At 39.0% G+C, this 26,565-nt stretch overlaps 1 protein-coding gene across 6 annotated transcripts in view; it reads right to left on the bottom strand.

Moving 5' to 3' along the window:
- LOC136422948 (filamin-A-like) overlaps positions 1-26,565 on the bottom strand; it is a 117,311-nt gene that overhangs the window by 56,685 nt on the left and 34,061 nt on the right. For 5 of the 6 annotated variants that reach the window (XM_066410885.1, XM_066410881.1, XM_066410882.1 and 2 more), the window contains exons 15-46: positions 26,141-26,314; positions 25,432-25,578; positions 24,273-24,353; positions 23,425-23,562; positions 22,676-22,849; positions 21,989-22,135; positions 19,300-19,380; positions 18,325-18,462; positions 17,715-17,888; positions 17,042-17,188; positions 16,660-16,740; positions 15,922-16,059; positions 15,008-15,219; positions 14,041-14,149; positions 13,420-13,497; positions 11,993-12,130; positions 11,233-11,406; positions 10,650-10,796; positions 10,144-10,221; positions 9,645-9,782; positions 8,877-9,050; positions 8,296-8,442; positions 7,244-7,324; positions 6,558-6,695; positions 5,769-5,948; positions 5,201-5,347; positions 3,830-3,910; positions 3,151-3,288; positions 2,409-2,582; positions 1,611-1,766; positions 970-1,056; positions 361-498 (exon numbers count right to left, since the gene is read on the bottom strand). In XM_066410885.1, the coding sequence (XP_066266982.1) occupies positions 361-498; positions 970-1,056; positions 1,611-1,766; positions 2,409-2,582; positions 3,151-3,288; positions 3,830-3,910; positions 5,201-5,347; positions 5,769-5,948; positions 6,558-6,695; positions 7,244-7,324; positions 8,296-8,442; positions 8,877-9,050; positions 9,645-9,782; positions 10,144-10,221; positions 10,650-10,796; positions 11,233-11,406; positions 11,993-12,130; positions 13,420-13,497; positions 14,041-14,149; positions 15,008-15,219; positions 15,922-16,059; positions 16,660-16,740; positions 17,042-17,188; positions 17,715-17,888; positions 18,325-18,462; positions 19,300-19,380; positions 21,989-22,135; positions 22,676-22,849; positions 23,425-23,562; positions 24,273-24,353; positions 25,432-25,578; positions 26,141-26,314 (4,335 nt within the window). The remainder of the gene's footprint in view (positions 1-360; positions 499-969; positions 1,057-1,610; positions 1,767-2,408; positions 2,583-3,150; positions 3,289-3,829; positions 3,911-5,200; positions 5,348-5,768; positions 5,949-6,557; positions 6,696-7,243; positions 7,325-8,295; positions 8,443-8,876; positions 9,051-9,644; positions 9,783-10,143; positions 10,222-10,649; positions 10,797-11,232; positions 11,407-11,992; positions 12,131-13,419; positions 13,498-14,040; positions 14,150-15,007; positions 15,220-15,921; positions 16,060-16,659; positions 16,741-17,041; positions 17,189-17,714; positions 17,889-18,324; positions 18,463-19,299; positions 19,381-21,988; positions 22,136-22,675; positions 22,850-23,424; positions 23,563-24,272; positions 24,354-25,431; positions 25,579-26,140; positions 26,315-26,565) is intronic. The other variant, XM_066410886.1, reaches the window with a different exon arrangement.

The raw sequence follows: 26,565 nt of genomic DNA, 5'->3' as shown, positions 1-26,565 counted from the left end.
TTTTAGCATAACAGCTTGAGATTTCCAATGAACACTAGATTCAGCACCAAGGACAGGTGCATACAGAAAACTTGACCTTTTCAATATGATAAGAATTAGAAATGGAGCATAAATTTGACTGACAAGTAGTAGACCACACACAACACTATATAGTGGAAGAAAAAAGGAAGTCATAGTAATTCTTAGATGTACCAGCAGAAAATGATCTCTGTTAGCTAACATCGCATTACCCATCTCAGAGAAAAATGTCAACTCCGTGTATGTGGTGTATGTGTCTAACACTAGAGCATTACTTATTCAACAAGTTAAGTTTATACAACTTTCTAATGGCTTACTATTGACAAGTGTGGTTTAACGTACCTCCCATACTAACAGGTAGTCCCATGATGCCTGTTTTCACATCTTGCACCTTGATCTTGTTGATATCATAGACGTAGCTGGCAAAGGGGCTACCAGAGATGGGCATTCCTGCATAGCTGACTTCAATTCTGTGCCTCCCTGGGAGACAAAGTCAAGAAAATAAGTTACCAGTACAAAGCTAAAATCAACATCATCATCATCATCATCAAGATTAACATTGGTGACATAACAATAAGTAAAGCTAATGTAAAAATCAAGATAATTTTTCATCTATAACAGAAACAGGGAGCAGTCGGGAACTTATTTCAGAAACTAATGGAAGGTGAGATGTAAAAAAGGAAATGCAAGTTGTATATTGTTTATTTAAAAGATCTCCATTAGTGACAGTAAATATAACACTTGAAGTGAAAGAGGTCAGGAAGGGAAAATTTTCAGACTGTCCCTACTGAACCTTTTTGGGTGACTATTTCATCAATACTTTACACTGGCTTAAACTCATATCTCAGTGACTTTGATATCGTCATTCAACTCAATTCATTCCAAGCAGCAAAGAAATAAGAAGTAAAACAAAGTTATGATAAGTAAAGCATAGTAATAATAGTAACTTACCAACTTCCTCTGGTGTGTACACTGCCGTATGTGTTGTTGACCTGCCACCTCCTAATATGGTGCAGGATGACACTTTTCCACTTGGAGCTGTTGACACAAAAGCAAAAACCATAAATAACAACAAAAAAGCTTCCAAACAAACTGGTCAATTGTCTAGTTAATCTGAAAGAAAGTCTCTTTTATTATTATTCTAAGAACTGGCACTGAATCCAGTGCAAGATGCTAGTTATAGCTTACTACTTCATATTCTGCTGGTTATCACATTTCCCATTGACCAGGGGTCTTCTTTTACTTGCAGATTTAAAGAAAGCATTACAATTCAGATAACAAGTCTGAAGGTTGCAAGAAAACACTGTAAATGTAGAAATGTTTGCGGTGGTTTTATGTTTGTGGTCTTTGCTGTGAACTTTTTACCGCTATACTGCGAACTTAAAACCACCACAAAAACCATTCCATTGTGTGTCTGTAGCACTACTATTGTTTCAAACCCGAACTCAAAACCACCGCAAACAATCCATTTCCTCCCTACCACAAAATTAAATCCCCAGATTCAAGCATTTCAGTATCATTTTACAGTATTGTGAGTATCTGTTGGTTTAAGTTTAGGCAGTTTTTTTTTAAAATATAGATAAATTATTTACCTGTCACAGTAGACAGTAGCTCTCCCTCTCCTGCATCGTTGGTTGCTATGGCAAACTTGGCGGGATCTCCAGCCCTCAGGGTTTTGTTTGAGTCTACCCCATCTCCGCTAGCGGTGACTGTGCTGGCATTCAAGATCTTACAAACATGGGGGGAGCCTGGAAAATCAAGAAGGGGAAGTGTTTTTAGTTTTATTGTTTTATTTGAGTTCATCAAAATGTAAGAAGGAGGGCAAAACAGGTGCATACGCAACTTTAGAAGTTACCCTCCCACATGATAGAGATAATGTCAGCAGTACAATACATGTACATTAAAAATCAACTGTATATAATACAGAACAAATATAGAATAAAGTGTAAGAAATAACCAATACATTATGAACAAAAATTACAGTGACAAACTTGTACATTTACTAACCACCTCTATATAAGATTATCCCCTTTTGGTGATCCCTTAGATGAATTTTCTTTGACACAAGCATAAAGAATCTGTCTATAATAGTGACCATCTGTCCACAAAGACCAGATTTCATTGGTCCCCTGAGTGGTCTTCTTGGGCAGTTTTGGAATGCAGATTGCTGTTTTTGAGAATTGGGTGATTCTAATGAATCTACTTGTCAATGGGTGAATTTAGCCTAAATAGTTTAACAGTCGTATGATTTATGTATCAGACTGTTTTTTAACCGTTGGCACACTGAAGTAGCTGTTTGGCACCCCATTCTCTATTGGTTACAAAGATAGGCAGCAAGGAGAAGGTTAAAAACAAAATGATTTGCAAAGTAGCTTGAAACACAAACTCACCAGGCACAAGAGCTCCATTGAACTTGACCATGACCTGATGATCCTGAAAGCTCTTTGGGATAAAGGCAACGTCCCATTTCCCCTGAGGCTTCTGGGTAACGGTGCTGGCTACAAGGCTGTCCTCACAGATCACGTCTGCTGTGATCTGACCATCTCCTGCCTTGGCTGTGCTCACTGTGAAATAATGGGAAAATAATACAACAATCAACTTGGAATCACCGTCATGATTAAGAACTATTGCAAATGATGCTGGAAGGACCAGTAAAAAAAATTCAATCATGAAACACACTGTTGGTCAAATAATGATAGTAGATGATTTTTATTTCTCTTAAAATCTAATTGTGATTGATTTTCAATAGCCCCTAAATATTGCAGTTGCAATATGATACAAATAGAACAGCTAATATTCAAAACGTGAGCCAGTACTCCTCTAAGTTACTAAGTAAGCTGTCAAAAGCATCTGAACATACTTTATGTGATAGATTGCATTGGCAATTGAACATTATGTCAACTGGCATGAAATTTCATCTGAGTTGGTAATTGAAATTGTGGAAAAGGTTCTGCTCTCCAATTCAAATCAGCTGAAGAAGATTACGTGATTCAGTCTAAAATTCTGGTGACTCCAATTTTTGAGATGAAAGACATTATCTAACCTTTTTCTTGCCTCAACTACCAAGGTATTTCTTTAAGAACATCTTATTAAACTCTTATGAAACAAGGAATAAAAAGATGGCCTTCTGACCTTTGACCTCCGCAGTCCTGCCAATCTTGCCCACCGGTACGCTCTCTACCGCCACCTGGGCAACGTCGTATACACGACTGTGGAAAGGGTTGCCATATATGGGCATGTTTCCAAACTGGATGTCAATGTCATGGATTCCTATAAACAAAAGGAAAAACAAGACACAACAAATGAGATTAGTGTTGACGAAGGATTGTCATTATGATATATCAAGGCCAAGTCAATCATTGACTGTCAATGCTACTTATCAAATTGGAGAGTAGTCAACAAATGTTCACAGAATAGAGATTCCCAATTACCTGTGGGCCAATATCTATTTCATAAATTTGAATGGGAAAGATTCAAAGCTCCTGCTTTTTTCCATCCACTGTTAAAATTGAAATGGGGAAATTAAGTATTTATGTCTGTGTTTAATGCCATTTGTAATGCATAATTTGATTTTGGAAAAAATTACAGGTTTCCAACAGTACTGTACTGTCCCATCAAAATGCTCTTCATACACATGTCATTAGTTTTCACAGATAGTAAGAAAAGTAGCCTCGTAATACATGACTTTAACACTACAAAGATGAAATTGATCAATATATTGATATTATGTTCAATGTTAACCTTTAACTCATTAACATATAGAGAATTGGGTGCCAAATTGCTACTTCAGTGTGCTAAAGGTGAAACTCACCAACTTCTGCAGGGACATATGTCGCCTTGTATGCTCCCTTGCTTCCAGACAGAGTACATGGCACATTTTGTCCACTGGGTCCTGAAAATACACACAGATTCTCTGGTTAGGTTGAATAGTCAGCAAGTTGAAATAAACTTCTTACATCTGATACGATCTGAGATAGAGTAGATCTCTAGGACTGGATGATGTTGACTCTTCTATTTTTACCTTTGCCAAGAAGGTTATGTTTCATGTGCTGGTTCTCTGCATGTCTGTGTATGTCAATGGACAGCATAACTCAAGAACCTGACGATGGATCCTTATGATATTCGGTTGTTAAGTAGGAATCAGTACAACAAAGGTCAACTTCAATTATTGGCCACTGAACGACTTTCTAGGGTACTGCAGTGAAACTTCCAGTTTTGATATCTGGTGTTCTAAACATGCTATGGTCTTAATTTTTGAGTGGTAGATAGATCTCGATAGACCTAGTATTTAAAGTTTGGGCTCGCTACTTGCCTTCTTGGAACTGCAGGGGCTGGTTATGTTTCAGACTTTGGAAGAGGATAACTCAGGAAGCGGTTAAATGATCTCATGATTTTTGGTATGTAGATTTCTTGCCAATGGGTGATTCATTCAAATATTCAATGATCAAATTATTTCTCAAGTACAACATGAAATAAACAAATACAGTATTTGTTTTACAGCTTATGAGACTGGTCGACAATTGGGCCAAGTCCATTGATGACTCCAACGTCTCCTGTGCGGCCGCCGTCTTTCTAGACGTCCGTAGAGCATTAAATACTGTGTGGCACGATGGATGAACCTACAAGCTATCGCGATATGGCGTCAATGGACCGCTCATCGGTTGGTTCGAGCACTACCTTACAGGCCGCCAGCAGCGAGTGGTCATAAACGGGGTTTCATCGTCCTGGGGGTACACGTATGCCGGCGTTCCGCAAGGGAGCATCCTTGGTCCTCTGTTATTCTTGATATATATAAATGACATTAAAGAGTTGCCGTGTACGTCGAGCATCAACTGTTTCGCTGATGACACTTCACTATCAAATTCTGGACAAACGGCCATGGAGGTAGCCAGCACTACTAACTCTGATCTGCAACTTGTTTCTGACTGGTTTTACGTTTGGGGCCTTGAACTACACCCAGACAAATGCAAAGTCATCTGCATAAAGTCCACACAGAGCAGAATAGAATTACCTCCTATCTACATCTCAGGTCAGCTCATTGAATAAGTTCCATTCTACTCTCATCTTGGTGTCACCCTACATCAGGCCTTGGGCTGGACTGAGCATGCGCAGACGACATCTAGTAAAGCCAGGAAAGTTCTTGGTTATCTCTGGAGGGATGTTAGTAGGGATGTTCTGTTACCTTTGATACTGCAGGAGAGGGGGGCGTCCCCTGTGCGGCTGGCGTCGATGTGGATGTCTGTGGGGTGTTTGATGGGGATGCGCCCCAGACCCTCTCCATGGGCTGTCACACGGCTGGCATCTATCATCTTAACCTCATGGGGACAACCTGGTAGAGAAAATGGTCAGAATGAATGAATAAATGAATGAGTGTGTGAGTGGGTGATTCAAAGATTGAGTGAATGAGTGAGGAAATAAAGAAATGATTGAATGAAGAAATGAGAGCACAAATTCTTTGATAATCATTGTTTCTTGTGCCATGGATGGCATTGCCCTGATATACAATCATGTAGACTTGAAGGACACCAGTAAAAATGGAACAATAAGTAAAAGTTACCAGGATTAGTGGGTTTCAGCACAAATCTAACAATACCAATATCTAGCGGTTCTAACCTTAGATATGATTATCAATTCTTATTAATAACTATCACTACATTCATCTTAAGTTGTTAGGTGATAATGATGATGAGTGCTGAAGAGTCAGACACAATTTTCCTGGATGTGGCGAAAGTGCCAGAATTAGCACTTACCTGGAACAACATGCCCATTGAACTTGAAGATGACCTCATGAGTCTCTGTGACCTTGGGAATGAAGGTCAGCGTGTACTTGTGTCTGTCTCCCTTGCCCCTCAATGTGCTGGGTACGATGTTGAACTTTCCATGAGTAACAATAGCAGCGAGTTCGCCTGCGCCAGCTTTTGAGGTGTCAACTGGAGTGGTAACAAAAATTCAGAAATGTTAGCATTGCAATGTATAGATCCCCCAAAGATGATGCTGCACTTATCTGAGCTAGACTGGCAATACCAAGAATTTTCTCAAGCTTCTGTGCATAGCTATTTGTAATCTAAATTCTGTTCCATACTACTCAGAGGTCTTATGAACAGAAGAGGCCAAACATTTACAGACGAAAAGAAAACTAGAACACTGTTAACTTCTCAAAACCCACTCATTGCATAAAAAGTGGGACACTTTGTATTCCACAACTTCCGAAAATGAAGTCAAAGCCAAAATCTTAGATTGGATTCCATAGCAGTTCTTAGAATAGTCACTTGTTCCAATTGTCACCATTGTTAACATTCTTATACTTTCTGTGTACTTTTTCTATACAATCGTGTCATGTTGTAATTAGCCCTCGGGCAAGAACTTAAAACAATAAAACTCAATTCTTCTATGCAAAAAAAGTTTAAAAGTTCCTTCTGAATCAATACCCTAAGGCTTTCATTTCAATCTATTGTTAAGCTTCTGGTACTATGATCACTATATCATGTTTTATTGAATCTAAAAGGTATTTGTACTACATGTATCTTTGCAGTACTTACCATCTATATAAACTGGTTTTCCAGGAATTCCCTTTGGTATATCCAGGACTCGGACCTTACTGACGTCGTACACGTTACTGGTGAACGGACTGCCAGATATGGTCCTGCCAGCAAAGGTGACACTGATGGTGTGGTCACCTGAAACATGCACAAGAAAAGGTTTTTCAAATTTTGAAGATATGTTTGACAAAATATGTTGGAAAATTATAGTACAAGAGACCACTGTTACTCTTTGACATGGAAAGTCAGCAACTTTGTTCAGAAAATATTATTATAGCATTTGCCAGGCTGGCGAAATCTTGTTACGGTGCACATCATTTTCTTAGGTAAACTATGACAAAAGATAAACGACTGTCATATGGTAAAATATGACATAATGATTGTATAATAGATGTTTTTTCTAGAAAATAGATATTGCACCATTTATAGTAAAAACTTTTAAAGGAAGAAAACAATTTTTTTCACTACAGATAATTCTAGAAGGAAATTTTCATATCTATATTAAGCTATATATGAGAAATTGTTATAATGCCAACAAATGCCTGTGGACAAATTCCTATGCAATTTCTAGAATTCTTTCAAACTTCACACAGTACTATATCATTAGGCTAGCCCCTGAGGTGTCGTCAAAAACACAGCATTAAACAGTAGACTACACTTACATTGTACAGTTGATTACAACTTACCTGCTTCGATTGGCGTATACTCCGCGGTGAAATTTCCGCTGCTTCCGTACACGCTGCACGGGATCTTGCGCCCGGTGGGACCTACGGAGAGGAAGGGGAGGTGGAGGTGGGGGGAAGGAAGCGCACAGCGAAGGACAGAGCGTAACGCCTCAAGCAAGGTGTAAATTTGTCTGTCAGCGGCTAAGCTGTGTCTGTATCATTTGTTGCTTATTTCTGTTAAAAGCAATTTGCTGTAGGTTTTTGCAAACTGAACTAAACAGCAAATAAAAAGTCTAGGCTAACAAATAAAACAGCAGAATCTACAGAGTCAAGCTCTTAGTTGTAGAAATGATAAGTCAAATAAAGACTAAGCTATGCAATAAAAAGATATGATAAACATGAATATAGAATGAAGTTAATAGACAATGATGAAAACAATGATGAAACAATCATGACGATTCACATTCAGTAGGACTGGTATAGTGTTACAAAGTTGAAAACAAATTTTTTTGAATTGCATTCCAACAAAGGAAATATCATACAAGTCAATAAAGACAAACAGAGAGATTTAGAATCTTTTGGTTGTTGTGTCAAAGAGGAAACATAAAATTGATAAGAACTGTCATCTGGTGACAAATTCAGTCGCATACAGAACATGAAACTTGAAGATGTCATTGAGAGACTAATTGAAGATGTTTGGTGTCAGAGTCTTAAGATTTTGAATGTATTTTCATATCTAAGCTTATTTGCTTCCCTCTTTCTCACACACACACACGCACACACACAGACAGACACATAAGGTACTTCCACAGCGTTCAGTGAAAGCGTACTCAGTGATGTGACATTGCAGAGGAGATGCAATATGGGATTAGAACCATGAACTCACATCATCAGAATGACACGGGACGGAGGGGATGGGCCATGCAGTGACATGCCAGCTGTCCTTGCCAGTGCACAGTTTCCGTGTACACAAGAAAACAGACAACCACAATGACAATGCACTGTACACCAAGAAATAACATAAAGAGTGCAAAATACAGCGACCGTGACGGACACAGTTCCCCCCCACTCACTCGTGATGTGCGCAACGATATCTGCATCTCCGGCGCGAGAAGTGTCGATCTTGAAGTGTGTGGGTCGGTTGACGGGAACGCGGTCCAGACCGTCGCCCGAGGCGTGTACGCTACTGGCGTCAATCATCTTTACCGGGAAGGGACTCCCTGAAATGGACACAAATAGTTTTAATTCAGTGGGTACTACGCATTCTATATAATTTGCAATAATTGTCATTCATCTTCTTGGCTAAACTTCAATCCATTTTTTGTTTGATCATAAAATCTTTGAATCAATGATACACATTCAACTTAGCATCCGCACTATTTTCTCTCATCTAAGGCATACTTAACTGCCACCTATTAGCAAATTGCGCTTCCCCATCAGCTGAGGCAAAAGACTGTAACCTATAAGAAACTTGTATCACCCCAAGTAAGATTAATGTATCACTAGGTCTCATATGGTAAAAAATTGGCTGTCAGAATAAAGCTTGGAGTCAGCTCACTGAAGATGTCATTTCCCTGTTGTTAGATTGACACAACGAATATAGAGGAATCACAGAACATCAATGAATGTAGTAATAGCAATAATGCTGGCAGACCTGGCACAATGTCGTTGTTGAACTTGAAGACCACATCGTGGGTCTGCACAGTCTGAGGGACGAAGGTTAGGACCCAGAGGTCGCTGGACCGCCCCTCCAGCGTACTTGGTACAGTCTGGTAGTTGGTGCTGACATTGGCCATCAGATCACCAAAGCCTGCCTGAGAAGTGTCAACTGTGGAAAAAAGAAAAGATTCAAGCTATTGTCTGAGAAAATGTCACCAAATTCTTTTCACAACCTTTGAATCAGACAATCCATTTTGGATGATCTTCCATGTTGTTATGAAAGACAGTGAATCAGATGCTTTAGTATTATGACAAAAAACTACAAAATTTTACATATTTATTAAATACTTTATTTGCTAATCAAAAGAAAAGTGTTCCTGACAGTCTGTCTCGAAAAAAGGTTAAACTTTATGTATTTGAATTCATAAGAGTCCATACAATAAATTAAAATTACTGTATGTCACAGTTGGAAAGTCTGAACATAGTACATACAAACCAAAAGTTACATGAGACGTGAACCTCATAGTTGCAACTTAGTACATTATATATAATAATCTGTGAATAAAACATATAGTGAATAAAAATTGCCTTCTGAATTGGAACTGCATGTTGTTTTATGGGTTAATGAACTTTATTGCTAAACAATTGCACATGGTACAATGTATAGCATTTTATGTGGCATAAAATTTTGCTGTTGGGCATACGAAGGATTAGAAACATTTACTATTATAATAATTATCATAAAAATGATAAATAGTCTTACCTTCAATACTGACTGGCCTGCCTATGATCCCATCAGGCACATGTCCCACTCGGATCTGGCTAGCATCGTAAGCATAGGAGGTAAAGGGTGATCCAGGGACCTCCATACCAGCAAAGAACACATCGATGTTGTGTGGACCTGTGATATAAGATTAAGAGAGGAAGATAACAATCACCATATCTAAGGGGAAAAAACAACAAATAAAAGCAACAAGCTGTCAAATTCAATATGCTTCCAAATTCAATTTGTTTGCAAGCATAATCAATAAATGACCATATTTTTTACAATTCTTTATCTCAAAAGGGTAACTTAGGCAAAATCAGGTCCAATGTCTAGAATATTTCCTTTATCTTCTTTTTCAAATTCGCTTTGAAAATCAACAAGTTGAGGCCTGAATATAAAGATCTCTATGTGGGATAAAAGGTAATCTACAACTGTTAACAGTAACTGTTACTGTTACAACTTATTCACCTTAACTATAGCAAGTGATATGACTCACCAACTTCAGTAGGTGTGTACTCTACAGAGTAGTTTCCATGGCCGGATGGACGGCAGGGCACACGGCGACCACCAGGTCCTGAAAATATTCAAGTGTACATCATCACAATAGTAGACTCATAGTACAATGTTTCAACATCTTATAGCCTTTCAAAACAAGACTAAAAGTCATAGCAAGCTAAGCAAGTCCAGATACTCCAAGTCTGTTCATTGGGACCATATCAACCACCTGTTATTTTAGTGAACTCCAAACAATTCTAAAGCTATCCAAGATAATTCTTCCTTGTATTGGAAGTTCTATCTTACTATGTTAGGTACATAAGTCATCATGGTAAATGCACATCTTGAGTAGCAGAAAAAAATTATTTTGTAGAAATGTGATGATCATAAATCTCTTACCACCATAAGATGAGCACATTCATCATGATCTGGCTTAAAAAATAGAGCTATTATATCAGAAACTTCCAATCACCAGTTTTGCAACATCAAATGGAAATCTTAACATACCAGTGATGGAGACATCCAGCCCAGACTCCCCCGCCCGGGTTGTGTCCACTAGAAAGTCTGTCGGTCGCCCCACGGGTACACGGTCCAGACCCTCACCAGTCACCGTCACCAGCCCAGCATCGATGATGTACACATGGAAAGGGCTCCCTGTAGACATCATATGGGGTGCATTATAGCTTTAAGTGTCACTGGCTGATACCCAATGACTCAGTAAGTTCTAATTGAAACTGACATATAGTAAAGTACTTGAACCTAATTCTCATTGAATCTCATCTAGTAAGACAGTCAAGTTATGTACAGTTGCAAGAACTATGTACAGTTACAGTAAGGTGCATCTACTTTTAACCAAAGACTATGAAAAACTATAATTAGATACATGAACACCATTTTATTGCAGTATCATCAGCTGATATGAATTTAAAGAATAAGATACAGAGGACATAATGAGTATAATGTTACATTTTATCAATACATGTATTAGAAAAAGATTGCACTAAATTATCACTTGGAGCACCTGCTGATGACACGTTGAAGATGAAGAGGAAATCTAGTAATCATACTATCACAAAAGATAGCATCGTACCTGGAACAATGGTGCCATTGAACTTGAAGAGCAGGTCGTGCACTTGAGTGTTCTGTGGGATGAATGTGATGGTGTAGACGTCGCCCCCCTTGTGTTTGAGTGTGCAGGGGATCGGCTGGTAGTTCTGAGTGACAGCGGCGGCCAGCTCACCTGGCCCTGCCTGAGAAGTATCAACTGGGAAAAAAAAAAAAAAAAAAATTAGTTGCAAAATGCAAAAAAATTATGACTTAGAATATTTCATGTCAATTATTATACTTAGTTTACAAGTTGTAAATCCTTTGCAGAAACATGAACATTATTAAGTTTCCCAATTTGTGCACTGCACGGTACCAATTATTGCAAAACTGTCTGTGTATATCTTGAAGCAAGTTTACTCCATCTTAGATACACTAAAAACCAAACAAGGCTATAAAATGATAGCTTAGTTTACATTTAAGTGTCACATATGCCTGTTGACAACTACTGTCTAATGTAGCATATGCTCAGAGAATCAAGTATGTGATGTAAAACTTTAACATCTGACATTTATACAATAGAGTTAACATCTAGTTACATTTTGTAATTCAAAACTTCTTCCAGCGATAATTCAGTGCTATGTACCTTAAAACTTTTTTTGAAAATGATAAATATAGCGTAAAGTTCACAACTAACAGGTGTTTCCTTTGGCTAAAATCAAAACAATGCCCCCCTCCCACTCAACTGAATAGTTGTCTGAGCAGGTTTTCAATGAAAGCAAAACTCTATGCAGTAATCTCCTTACCATCGATGTCTACTGGCCTTCCGACAACTCCATTTGGAACGTGTCCAACTCGTACTTTGCTGACATCGTACGCATAGCTCGTGAAGGGGCTTCCATTCACCTCCATCCCTCCGAACTTTGCGTCAATCTTGTGTGGACCTGCAGCGAAAATACAGCAATTCTCTAGAGACACAGTTCGTAACACAGAAAAAATACCAGTCGAACCATACAACATGGCTTGAACCAACCTGTGCCCTGAAGCCACATTGAAGACAACAAATCTAACACTTAGAGGCCTTGACACCATCTGTACGCATGTAAATCTCAGCTGTAAGTTGTCAGTATACATGTAGATCAACCACGCATATATTGACAACCCCTGAAATAGTTAAAAGGACATACTACAAGTCAAAATATAACAGGTGTGAAACTGGGCCATTTACCTGGTGTCTTGTCCTTGCTTTTAGATAACGTGTACTTCCAAGACATCCTGACAGGATTGTGATATCCCTGCTATAACCACAATATTTGTGATATTTCCTCAACTTTTTAGGGCCTAAACTTTGTAGAGAGGTCACCACTCTCTGAGGTGAAACCAACTCTTGTAGCAGGTTTTGTATGCTAATTAGCTGCACCACTGATCACATGTGATTGGTTTAGTTGTCTAACCAACAAGCTGTAAGACAGGCTTGAAACAGTAAATGACATCAACAAAATTGTCTACAGTTGTGGGAATCAAATCAGTACTAATAATAATGAATATCTTTGATATGAAAATCCTTGATAACTTGTGTCATATCTATGATTTTTACAGTTTTAGGAGAGAACTATATGGTATGTGTACTGTCAAACCGTGACCTGTGTCAAGACACCTATTAAAACAAGCCCAACTTTGGTATGTCAAACTGGAAAAACTGGTGCCAGCTGGCTGAGCAATAGTTTACTCAGTGGAATTTTCCCTGGGGAAAGCCTGTCATTCAGAAGTTAGATCTTGGGCTCCATTGACAAATAAAATCTATTGAAATAAAACTATTTTCAAAATACAATTTCTAAATTAAAATATGACGTCATTGAGTGTTAAAAACTTTTGTTTAAATGATCATTATTTCACTATTATTGTGTCATTTGCATAACAAAGCAATATCACTGATTCACATATTTTGGTAGGTTTTGTGCTAGCCCATCAAAAACACTGAGACTTCAGATAAATCTCTAGTTAGTATCCATTGGTGTTGTTTAACCTTAATCTTAGAGCCAAGTTATTTTGTCATTTCTTAAAAACTATCATAACATCTTTCAAAAAGACTGCAACCATTCAAAAGACCAAACTGTCCTAATGATTGATATATTTGTCTGAATGCTGCCAGTACCAGGACCACATATATCAGGACTAATAATGGAACTCATTCAAACATTATAAGACATTGCAAAGCAGAGATTAGACCCACCGACTTCTGTAGGGGTGTAATCCACAGTGTAGTTCCCCTTGCCTGTCACTCTGGTAGGTACAGCACGGCCAGACGGACCTATGGGAAGGAACTTCAAGGTTAAAACCCAAACTAATCATCATAAAGAAGCTGTTAGTTTGACGTACCAAATCTAATTTCAAAAATTAATAGGTTAAGACTTCTGAATAGAGACCTATTAGGCTATCCTGAATTAAAGACAAAGTAAACTTTAAGGTCTGTATTAAACAACTCAGGTGCATAAGACTAGGGGATAGCATTTACACCTTCATTCGAAAGGTCATCAGCTCAAACCCTGGTCAGGTCATAAACAGCCTGCTTTATCATCTCTGCTTAATTAGCACTCAACACTTATAATTATGAGAAAGAGCATGGGAGTAGTAGATACACCACTACCAGTGGACTAGCTCCTTACTGTAGTGGCCTGTGTAAGCCAAGGGCAGAGATGGGCACCACACCTATACACTTAAAGGTGCACATGTGGGAAGGATTCAAACTAGCTATTTTACAGCTCTGTGACATTATAGCAAAATTTCCAACAAACTGGTAGAAAGTGAACAGAAATTTCTTCATCAGTTTTTTTCATCAGAAGAAATGTCTTACTTGTGATGCTGACATCAACCTCTGAATCCCCTGCCCTGGAGGCATCCAGGAACACCTGAGTCGGGGAGTTGACTGGCACCCTGTCAAGGCCATCACCTGTCACCCTCACCTGTTTATGGATCAGACAAAACAGTTTATGCCTGCATTCCAATGTGCAAATATAAATATCAAGATATAAATATAACATGATTATAGGTTCACAGAACTGGGGAAACTCTCCTAGCCTTTTTGACAAGTTCAACAAGCAGTGAACCACACCCCATCTTCATTAATGCAAATCTTTCAATTCAAGAAGCATACAACTTGACAAAAGGCACTGCAGTGATTCTAATTGTAAATATTTCAGTCTATAGCCTTGGTCACTAAACACTGGACCACACAAAACACCTGGTGCTTCTATATCAAAGTTTGGAAATAAAAACTCTACCTTATAATGATAGTTTTTTGGTACCTAGACTTGATTATATGCTTAAAGGAGAACTAGTAGAATAATAACAGTTACTGCAATACGTTAATGAAGATTAGACAGCCAGGTAATGTAAGGTAACAGTTACTCGAGCAACTGGATAACATTTGGAAACGTTAGTGACTGCGGATGCTGTATGAAACGTCTGACAAGTTACAGTATATACATGATGTACATGCGTGAAGATGATGAAAAGTTATTGATTCAGAAATACTGTAGCTGACAGCACCGATGAAAGAGAGCGGATGCTGTCTGAAACATCTGTGACCATTTCCAAAGTCTATCTCTTTGCTTGAGTATAGTGTTATGATGATGATCCACTGTGTTCTGCAGCTGTTATAAGTATAACTGTTATAAGTATAACTGTTATAAGTATAACTGCTATAAGTATAACTGTTATAAGTATAACTGTTATCTTGCGATTTTAATCGCAAGATAACAGTTATACTTATAACAGTTATACTTAAAATACTTTCTATAATTTTGTACAATGACACTCACCAGACCAGCATCCAGGATGTAGCAGGGAAAGGGACTACCAGGCACCACCGATCCGTTAAACTTGAACACGATGTTGTGAGGGTCAACGGACTGAGGGACAAAGGTCATCAGGTAGCGGTCCGAGTCCAGGCTGGACAGGTTACTGGCGACAGGGTTCCTCAGGACACTCACATTTCCCTGTAGGCTGCCCCGGCCAGCAAGACTGGTGTCAACTGTAGGGATTAATTCTTAACTTTACTACAAATCTTTGTTGCAAGTAAACAAGTTATAATATACCTGTATCTGTATCTATACATCTGGTATAACCGCACTTTGGTGTAACACACCAGTTTCTATAGCACGCTGAACAGCCTTTCACACCAAATTTAAAGCTATTGCAATTAATTTTAAGCGTTGTCTAAAGCTATCAACTTAGGATGCTCCTATATACAGTATGGAGTATCATAACAAGAAAGCAAAAAAATGGACTAATCTACTGTAGAATTTTACTTTATTGGATTTGAATTTGATGTCCTCTTTAAAGATTTCATTAGGCCTACATGACAGCAGTTGAGAAGCAGCAGAGACATTCAGCAAGTAAGAAAATCCCATTCTTCAGTTATTACCTCCATGAATTATGGAGGTTATGTTTTGGGTATGTCTGTCTATGTGTGCGTCCTTCTGTGATACTATGTGTTTCCAGTTATTTGTGGTCAGCATAAACTTAAGAACAGTTGGATGGATTGTGATAATAATGATAACTTTATTGCACAACAATTGTACAAGGTACAAAGTATGGCATCTACTGGACAGGTACATAACCAGGTCCATAAAGCTAATCCACCTGATACAAGATTGTGTAGTATGGGATGAGAATGGCATTTGATATATGAGTAGGTCTTGTTAACATTATGGAAGTTGGGACAGTTCCTGACCTTCCACCTGCACAGTCTTGCCGACCCTGCCCTGCGGAATCTCCCTGATGCGGACTCCGCTCACGTCGTACACGTGGCAGTGGAACGGGCTGCCGGGGATCGGCTGCTGGTCAAAGTGGATGTCAATCTGGTGGTCACCTGTGGGAGGATAGGAGCAATCATTACAGCCCTTTCAACATGTTAGATAGAACATATCATTGACAATGATGGAAAAAATTTATTGTTCAGATTATCTGACTTTCTTTGTGCAATTGTTATGAAGTTCAACATACAAACTATAGATGCAAATGTTTCCCATAGACTTTAATACCCCCTTTCTTATCAGTTCATATGATGCTAATAGAAAAGTCATCTGAAATCTAATTATCTTTTCTGAAAAGATTCAAACATAACTTAAATGAATATACTTCATGCTTATTGAATGCTGACACCATAAAATCCTTGTTGCCTAAATAAATGGTTGATCTATGAAATTCAATGCACTATCTGTCCTAAGCCCTACAGTAGGGTTTGGGTTGGCGTTAGGAAGGGCATCCAGCCGTAAAAACTCTTGCTATAAAAAAGACTTGCACTTGCTGAGGAGTTCTGGGGCTCCCCCATCCATGTGCAAGCATGTCCAACCCCCATATGATGGGGAATAAAAGACATAAAAATTGGAGAGAGAGGTCTTCTTGTTGTAAAATGAGACAGAGAATATTCTCTTCAAACACATGTTCAACACAAAGGAAGACAACCTACCGACTTCCAGAGGAACATATTCAGCATCGTACAGCGTCCCCTGATGACTCAGCCTGCAGGGGATGTTCCTTCCACTGGGGCCTGAGAATACAAAGTGGCTACTTAGTCTCCACATTTCCAGTGCAAAAAAAGATATCACAATATTCCTAAAAACCTGACACCTTCCACTGGAAACAGCATGTTTTCCTCTGCATCCTGGTATCTCCATTTTGACCACAATATACAATCATGTAGTTGTTGTTAGTTGCAGAGATATTTTACATTTGGCATTTGCCAAGATGTCACCAATTTGTCCTCAACTCATCGAAAGCTTAGTTTTTATCTTATCAGATGCTTTTACCTGAATCATGCATTTGCATAAGGAAATAAGTTGATAGCTTACTTGTAATGATGGTGACGACGTCTCCATTCCCTGCCCTGCTGGTGTCGATGACAAAGCTGGAGGGAGTCTTGATCGGCACACGGTCCAGCCCGTCTCCCCTGGCCTGCGCCTGGCTGGCATCAGAGATGTAGCACTTGTAGGGGCTCCCTGTGAGAGGGTAGAAAACACAACAAAACTTTCCAGTAAATACTGATACTTGCAATGCATATTCGAATACTTTTGACAAAATATTGAAATGCTTACACACAACAAAAGAGTTTTCTACTTTGGGGAGCTTTCGAGACAAACTCTGTCTCTTCATCAACCCGGTGAAGTCAGATCTTGTCTTGCAGTTCCCTAGTCACGTGACTTGATGTTGATTATCACATGACAAGACATAGTGATATACAGGCTTAAGGTGTTCAAATAAGTTGATGGGAATTAAGGCTACAAACTTGAAGATTAGGCAAACCTTGCATTCTCATAAACTTTGCCACTATGTTCTAATGATCACTATGTTCCAATGAATCACTAATTCCAATCAAATATAATGCATGAAAGTCAACATTTCATACTGCCATTGAAAATAATGTACAGTTTAGTAAATCCACCACTTTATGATAATTCATCTTATGTTCTTAACAATCATGAAAAAGGTGTATAGAGACAAACAACAGTTACAAGGTGGCTCTACCTGGCACAACATTCCCATTGAACTTGAATGCAATGTCATGGGGATGGTTGCAGCGGGGAACAAAGACCAGTTTGAACCGGTCCTGTCCGATACTGTCCATCTGACTGGTGACGGGGTCGGTCGGACAGTTGACCGTTGCCTCAAGAACACCTGAACCAGCTTTGGTCGCATCAACTACAAGGGGAGTAATCATACAGTTTAACAAAACAAACAAACAGTTTAAGTTCTACCTTGATACAACACTAACAGAACAAAAATTTGTACCTCAGGGTTTGCATTTACATCTGAAGACTTTCCCCATCAAAAGAGATACAAGGATGATTCCTACTGAAAATATCAGTGTAAAAGCTATGTGCCAGCATATTCTTACATCAAGCAGCATAAAATGAGTGCAGAAAGGCAATACAAAACTACTGAATATGAAAAACAAACTTAAGATTTTTTGAAATCTGAATCTTAGGGTCTATGAATTATTCTCAATAGACAATCTACCTCATCCAATGATTGTAATTTTACACATTTTGTAGAGAATCATTATATGTTAGCCTACACTTAATCATGTAGGTGCTTTGCAAATACCATCAACATTCAACAGTGATGTTAGACTTACCAAACACCTCCACAGGATGCCCCACCCTTCCGCGGGGAATGTTTCCCACACGGATCTGGTTCACATCGTAGGCATAGGAGGAGAACGGACTGCCGGGAATAGGCCTTCCGGCATACGTCACTGTGATCTGATGTTCACCTATAATACACAAACACACAAACCTAAAAATCCCTTTGTCACCATAGCAGGCAAGGTGCGCAGAATACTCAAAAATCTCCAATACTTCAAGAAAATAGTTTGTTATGTCAGAGAGAAATATACATGGAAACTGCATGGCACAAAAAGGATTGGTAAGTTCAAGGTCCTGGAGTTTCAAAATCAAATTTCAAACCTCCTTGGTAAATTCGAGCGTACATGGTGCTGAAACCTGTGTGGTTGTTAAAAGCAACGATTTCCTTTCCATCGTGCTCTATTATGAGTTCTATATCATTCTCTTTGTGTCATTCATGAGCCTATAATAAGTATAGGGAATCAGCAAGTATCAAATCAATATATAACAGCTACATATATTTCCCCAGTGGTTGAAAGGTTGTTGACATGGACTGGAACTGAATATAAAGTTTGTCATTTATATACAATAGTTTTTACGTACATGTACTTAGAATATTGTTATAGTTCATTATGCTGTCCATGTCAAAATTCCATTGTTATGTCTAATAGATATCTTTTTCAGCAGGGATAGCCCTTTGTAATAGCAACAGGCTAGTTGGGCAGCCCTGGCTGTGTGCTGAACAGCCAAACCAATAAATAAATAAGTATAAAGTTTGTGTACCATAAATATTTTCATAGAACTTTCACAGTAGACTAGATAACTATTTCGATTTCCATGTATCTCCATGTACTTGTTTGTCTGCAATTAGCCTTTGGGCATGAACTTGCAATAAAGTTATTACATGTATCATATTTTATATCACACTACAAATACATGTACCACCTCATTTGCTTTGACTCCAGGACAAATGATATTGTACTTACCCACTTGGGTAGGTGTGTATTCAGCCAGATGTTTGCCTGATCCTCCGGTAAGCTTCACAGGCACGTTCTTAGCCTCTGCACCTACATGGGTCATAGGTTACATATCCAACAAGATTGTCCGACAACAAAATAGATGTTTTGTTCATAATCTTTTCCTCAGACAGTACCTTTCTAAGGTCATGTTTCATCGGCATATATTCAAATGAGGAAGGTAGTTATATCTCTGTTAATCTCAAACTATCCAATTTTACATTTCACCCAATGTATTCCTTGACTCAAAACGTTAAGCAGTTACAAGGCACCACCACTAAGATAAGGTTGTAAGGCAATACCGTTAAATGACCTGTATCCAAAACTTGCCCATTATCAGATAACAGATACCTTGATTATAATCCTTAAACAGTGCAATATGTGCTCATGCATGTCATTACACACTGATGGGAAATGTTGTACAACTTGATGTTGCAGTGAATTGTGCACACGCAAATTTTGAGAAAACAACTAAAAACGAAGGACGAAAAATGTCCTTTGTTCAAACTTTGTAGAGAAATTTCTGCGCATTATGTGCATTTCAAGAGTGCAGGATGTGAAATTGTATAAAAGTCTTCATGCATTCTGTAAGTGAGGGATGACACCAAAACGTGATAAGATGACATGGTACCTTCCTGTATATGATAGGGTGGTGCATGGAATGGTGAGACATGAGAGTCGGTTAGTATGGTCGCAAAGCAGGCCAACATGGTGAAATGATGATTTGAGTCGAGCTATAGCACTGTTGTTAGCTAGCTTGCAAATTCTCAGTCAAAATGGATGCAGCAAAAAGCAGGGTGCCTGACATGCTATACGTGCAGATGCAGTCTTCTGTCCATTATCAAACACAACAGCAGTTATCTGTGTTTCGATAAACTCTACAGGTAGATTAAGCATTGTCAGGTCTGGTCATCATTGGCTTGTATGCATAGTCCTAATTATCAGCGTGCTCACAATGGTAAAGAACCACACGTGGTACTGCATAGCAGGAGTATAGATTTTTTCTTTCGGTTTTAGACAAAATCGCAGATGATTGTTGCAACGGATAATATTTTTGGATTGGTTTCTTGATCAAATACAAAGAACTTAATACACAAGTGTAACATAGACAGGGCATACAGAAAATCAACAATTCCAATTTTTTTCTGCATGCACATATGCTGGCTACAGAGTTTACAAAAATGTAGAATTGCAGTTACTTTTTGTCGGGTTGGAAACACAGTAAACATTTCCTGCTGTGCAGTTTTTGGCCCCAGAACCTCCCAGGGTCGAAGGTATAAGTTGCAAAAAAGCATGCATCCTTAACAACACATCAATCATTACGAGATTTAGAGGGTTTATACTCACTACTCGGAAAACAAAGAGACAAGGGGGGGTTAAAGATGAAATCTGGAAAACAAATCTCACCGAGTTATCAAACTGACCACCTCTCTTAAGTCTACCTTCGAGCCTGCGAGGTAAGGCTACAGAGAAATAAAAAGGAGCATATTTACCAAACTGCGTCGGCTTGAGTCTTAGCCGTTCGGCAAGGTCTAGAGCTAGAAAATGCTGAAAAAGTGTCTCCAACGTGTCTGTTGTTTTGGGACTACATTGTTCACGTTTTCAAAGAGTCACAAGCATGTTAAAGCATCATGATATCACAAGCTACACCAATGCATATGGCATGTATAATGTTGTTGGATACCCTGTTGAATCATAATTCATGATCCTGTTGTATCATAATTATTCAATATGTACGTCATAATTGTTCAGAACCCTATAGGAAAAGAAAGCATATTCTGAAGAAGATTAGACAACACGACACATGTACAACACAACACCACACAGCATGACACGACACAACACGACACAACACAGACACAAAACTATCACAAATCATAACCCTGCAAAAGCATCTGCTACCATACAGTCAGTGGTAGTTGGCAAAGGGTTAATTAAGCAGTGTTCTTGCAGTGTACCAAACCACGAAGGCATGCGGTACTTTGGTGATATTTTGTGCATTAATCAATGCAGCATGTCATTCTGATGTTACCTTAATATTTAGACCCTTCACCAGGTGTTGTGAGCACCCAAGCGATCAGTTAGAAGCCTTTGTGGTGTGTCAGGTGAGGTTAGAATCTCATGTTGTGTTTGGGGGAGGGTTGTATCTGACATACCCATTCATTCATCATGCATTCATACCTGCCAGTACATTATAGTAGGTGTAGTATAAGGTATAACACTATGAAAAACCCATGGAAAACTTGATTCCAGATGCATTCCTCTTCAAGATGTCATTGTTTGATGTGTTAACTTATCCAACATCAAAAATGGCAACGTGAATGGCAATGTAAAAGTTACCAAGAAACATTCCGTAGTGACCATTCTTTCACCACAGAATTTCTTGGCAACAGCTACCAGTTTACCAGAACATATTCTGGCCCTACAAAGCCAACTGCAGGGAAAGCTCCTTTGCTGTTAAGGAGTACTACCAGTCTTGAAATTTAACCTAAGAAACTAACTAAAAAGGACTTAACTATAGGGGAGGACTACATTTTTCTTATACCTGAAAAATGTTTGGCAATCAAAGCAGGTTTCCATGTTTGCAATACAGCCCAAGTTTCCTGGGAAATATTTGGAGTGCATGTTCATCTTTCATAGCTCTGAACCTCAACCATACCAGCAATTCGAACATCGATGTCGGCGTCTCCCGCTCGGCTGGTGTCGATGTAGAAGTTCGTCGGGCGGTCGACGGGAATGCGGTCCAGACCGTCGCCGTGGGCCGTCACCTGGCTGGCATCCACAATCTTGCACCGGTAGGGGCATCCTGTGGGTAAAATAAAAGTTGGTGTAAAGCTTTGAATCCTGAAGGACCTAATACTGTAAACTTTTGCGGTAGCTTTATTTTTGTGGTTTTCGTGGTGACCTTTGTAACGCAAATTAACGACATAGCGGACGTATCTCCCTTCTAAGACTTAACTGTACTACAAGACTGTTTCAATTGCAAATTCAAAACACAGCGAAACCCTTCTTTTCCCTACTACCCGAAATAAAACCACTGCGAAGCTAAATGAATTTACAATATCTCAATGACATCCTTTGTGAGAAACAACACTCGGCTGTAGTATGGGTAACTGAAAGTTTCTTCCAGTTTCCTTTTACTGACCATAAATTTTCATGAATGTGACTTTGGGGAATTAGAAATACTCAATACAGGCTGCTCTCAGTGATTGACATCTGACTAAATCCTCATCTCTTCCATCTACACCTGTCAATTTTGTAGCTTCAAACTTAAACCATCTTTTCACTAATTTTGTACACAATATGTACACACAGATTTGATCTGTGACCTTGACATCTTACTAACCTGGGATGATGGATCCGTTGAACTTGAACACCAGGTCATGGGTCGCAGTGGTCTGGGGGACAAAGGTCAGGAGGTAGGAATCTTGGCCCCGGCTGCGGAGGTCACAGGGGACGTTCTGGTAGTTCACGCTGACGTTGGCGGCAAGATCACCGTGTCCTGCACGACTGGTGTCAACTGGATCAGACGCAGAACATAATCTAATTAACAACATACATCTATAGGCTGAGGGAGAATCAGGAAAACTGGTAAAGAAAAACTATTCCAATGACCATATGTATACTGAGGGACAGAACCAGAGAGACCAACCCAGAAAGAGGTTGCTAGACAAATTCATGGGGGACAACTGCATTCAGCTAAATCTTAAAAGTGCTTTCCCCCAAGGTAGAGATACCTGTTGATCAATCAATAAGACCAAATTGACACAAAACTACATTGTATGTCTCATCCACACAAGATGGAGAGCAAGAGATGATGAGTCTCTGAGACATTTGACTGATCAGTACTGAAAATTCACTGGTCAGTACTGATTGACTACTGACAGTAGTATTTCAGTAAAATTTTCAGTAAATCGTCTTTTACTGTCACACTGAAGCATCACTGTTAAGTACTAGTGCTTATTTTTACTGTACTTTTACTGTCATTAGAGTACTAAACTTTTACTGATTACTGGCCATTTACTGGGCCATTTAATCAACTGTGCTGCCGGTAATTCTAGTGACTTTAACAATGGTAAGTTAAAGATGACCTACTTTCAACCTGCACGGGCTGGCCCATCTTGCCGTTGGGAATGTCCCCGACCTGCACCTGGTTGATGTCGTAGCAGTGGCTGAGGAACGGGCTGCCATAGATCTGCATCCCGGCAAAGGTCACCATGATGTTGTGATCACCTGATGGGAGAGATCAAACAAGTTCGAAAAAGTGATCTCGAACCAGTTTATCTCACTGAAAAGCTATTCTACTATGGGTTGTGACAGAGAAGACAGACACAATGTACAGTATCTACAGGTTCAATGTACACGTACCTGGGAAATTCCACTAGCTCTTTTAAACAACTACAATGAACAGTGAACTATGGGTTAACGTCCAGTCCTAAGTCCTTTCCGGTAGTATGCTTGTCGGGTGAGCGACACAGCCGGGATTGGAACTCACAGCTTCTTGGCCCAGAAGCAGGGTCACTAACCACTAGACTACAGTGCATAATTATAGATTTCATCATAAATCAAAGAGGTTAGAATCAAATTTTATGAATGAGCATATAAACATATTACATTACTAAAGTGAGAAATATGTTTCACATCGCTATCTTTTAGAAATAATTTTTCTTTCTTTCAGTTATGTTACATCATAATTTACAATCTTTAGAATGATCTATATTTGTTTCATGGTGAGAATCAAGTACTTCTGTGTAGTAACTGTAATTGATGATGCCATTGTAAAATCTAGCTTTGCTGTAACAGTTGTATCATCGTCAAGTTGATGATTACGTATACTAGTTGTTCTCTGGAAAAACAACTTGCAAAATTATGGTGTGTTGCATCTGTTTTGTCATCCCTTCTACTTTAAATACAATTATCTCAAGTTCAAAATCATTACTCACAGACTTCAGTAGGTGTGTACTGAACTGTCCAGTGTCCATTTCCTCCGCTAACACGAGCAGGAACGTCTCGACCGGTGGGACCTGGAAAGGGATTCAACATGTGAAGAGATTTTCAAAACCAAACAAGACATAACAATTCTTTACCTTGAAATAATACACTTCAAACTTCTGTACCAGTAACAAAATTGACAATAAAAATCATAGCTCTGATGCTGACTTTACTGAATGGGAATATAGACAGCCTTAGGACATAAAATGGATTGCACTGATTTTGACATGTGGAGAGAAAAGTAGAAATCACAAGTGAATATGATAATTTATGCCAGTTTGGGTGGAATTATTTTACTTGATTATTGTTCAGCACCAAGGACAGGGATTATGCTCCATTATGGAAAATATACTAAAACTTGTGGCCTATGGAAAACTATGACCTACAGTGTTTGTTTAAAAAAAATTATTCTACAGCATACTACAGTCATACAGGGCAGGGTTGAATGGAAGCACTTTTATTAGTTGACTATTGTTCAGCACCAAGGACAGGTATAATACACTGTAAAGGCAAATAGACTATAGCATGTAGCCAATGAATAAAGGCAATTCTTAGATGTTGATATGGCATTATTGGTAATATATCCATGAATAGTTTTATAAGGTTGGTAAGTCACTGAATAATAAGATTCTTTGTACACAACTAGGTGTTTTATTCCACCAATGTTTTGGTGACCATCTGTCACCTGCCTCAGGGTAATTCTGACTACGTTTGGAACCACATTGTAGACACCACATTGTCTGTCCCTGTATGTATTTGAATACTTTATGTTTGGGAAGGCATCTATAAGCAGTGTAATGTGAACCAGTTAGAATTGCCATGAGGAAGGTGCCAGATAGTCACCAAAATGTTGGTGGAATAAAGCACTTGGTTGTAAAAAAGAGTATTTTTATTCAATGACTTAGCAACCTGATGAAACTATTGATGCGTATATCATCTAGTATGCTATAGAAGAGACTTGTTGTCCAAATCAACATCTAAAGATCACCTTTATTCATCGGCCACATGCTATTATAGTCTATTAGCCTTTACAGGATGTGGTCCCTGTCCTTAGTGCTGAACAAGAATCAACCAATGTATAGTTTGTGTCTCAAAGAAATTCTCACTTACCAGTAACCTTAACGGCAACATCAGCGTCCCCTCCACCCTGACTGTCCACGAAGAACTCTGTCCCGGTGCCGATCGGAACACGGTCCAGTCCGTCACCAGAGGCACGAACACGGCTGGCGTCAATGATGTTCACACGGAACGGGCTCCCTGTAGTTGGCATTATGGGATGTAGACACAAATTAATCAGTCGATATACTATTTTCATAACTAGGATGCAGCAATGCCTAAAAGCTCTTCTTTCCATGATTTTTCGAACATTTTCTGCTGACATTGCACCAGGCATTATAGTGCCAAGATTTGTCCAAGCAAGCAGATTCTACGAGATTCTACAAGAAACAGAATGCTCCTAAAAGCTAACCTAGGTATAAATTTTTTGTACCATCCTCTTTGGTCCATTATGTGCAATAGTGAGGTCTATAGCAAATTCCCCTTTAACACTATATATGACTACTTTTGTTTATTTGTAGATATAGTTGATTTTGTAATGTACTCTACTGTTGATGTTGATTTTTAGTGTGTGGGAGGGCAACTTGTAAAGATGCGCATGCACTTGTTTTGCCCATCCTTTCACAAAGGTTTTATCTTAAGAAAACCTCCTTCCTTTCACGTTGTGATTAACATTTTGTAACCAAATAAACAAATAAACTGTTCACTAAATTTACCATAGGGAGGGCCATTAGGTATTCCCAGGACTAGCTTAAGGACTTACGTGGCACGTTCTGGCCCTCAAAGGTGACAGTGACATCGTGGGGGTTGGCCGTCTGTGGAACGAATGACGCAGAGTAGCGGTTACCTCCAGAAGGAGAGAGGTTTACAGGAAGTGAGGTGCGTCCGTCCATCACAGTCACGTCAATGCGGCCATTCCCCGCGCGGGATGCATCAACTGTAAACAGAAATAGAGTATTACATCTGATTCACTCTGATATCTTTCGTTTTGATGAAAGATAGTCTCAATCTAGCTTAATAGCTTCCTCGAAAGTTGATTTTCCACCGGCCATGTCATTGCCATCGCCAATGATGATTATGTCAATAACTATATGGTATAAACTATATGGTATGTACTATATAATCATACAGGTGCAATGTCCCTTACATGTTACTATGTGTACTAGCTCTTTTCAATGTCTCAGTACA

This window comes from Branchiostoma lanceolatum, chromosome 17 (assembly GCF_035083965.1).
Source record: "Branchiostoma lanceolatum isolate klBraLanc5 chromosome 17, klBraLanc5.hap2, whole genome shotgun sequence".
Classification (NCBI taxonomy): Eukaryota; Metazoa; Chordata; class Leptocardii; order Amphioxiformes; family Branchiostomatidae; genus Branchiostoma; species Branchiostoma lanceolatum.
This window is presented reverse-complemented; position numbering and strand designations above follow the sequence as displayed.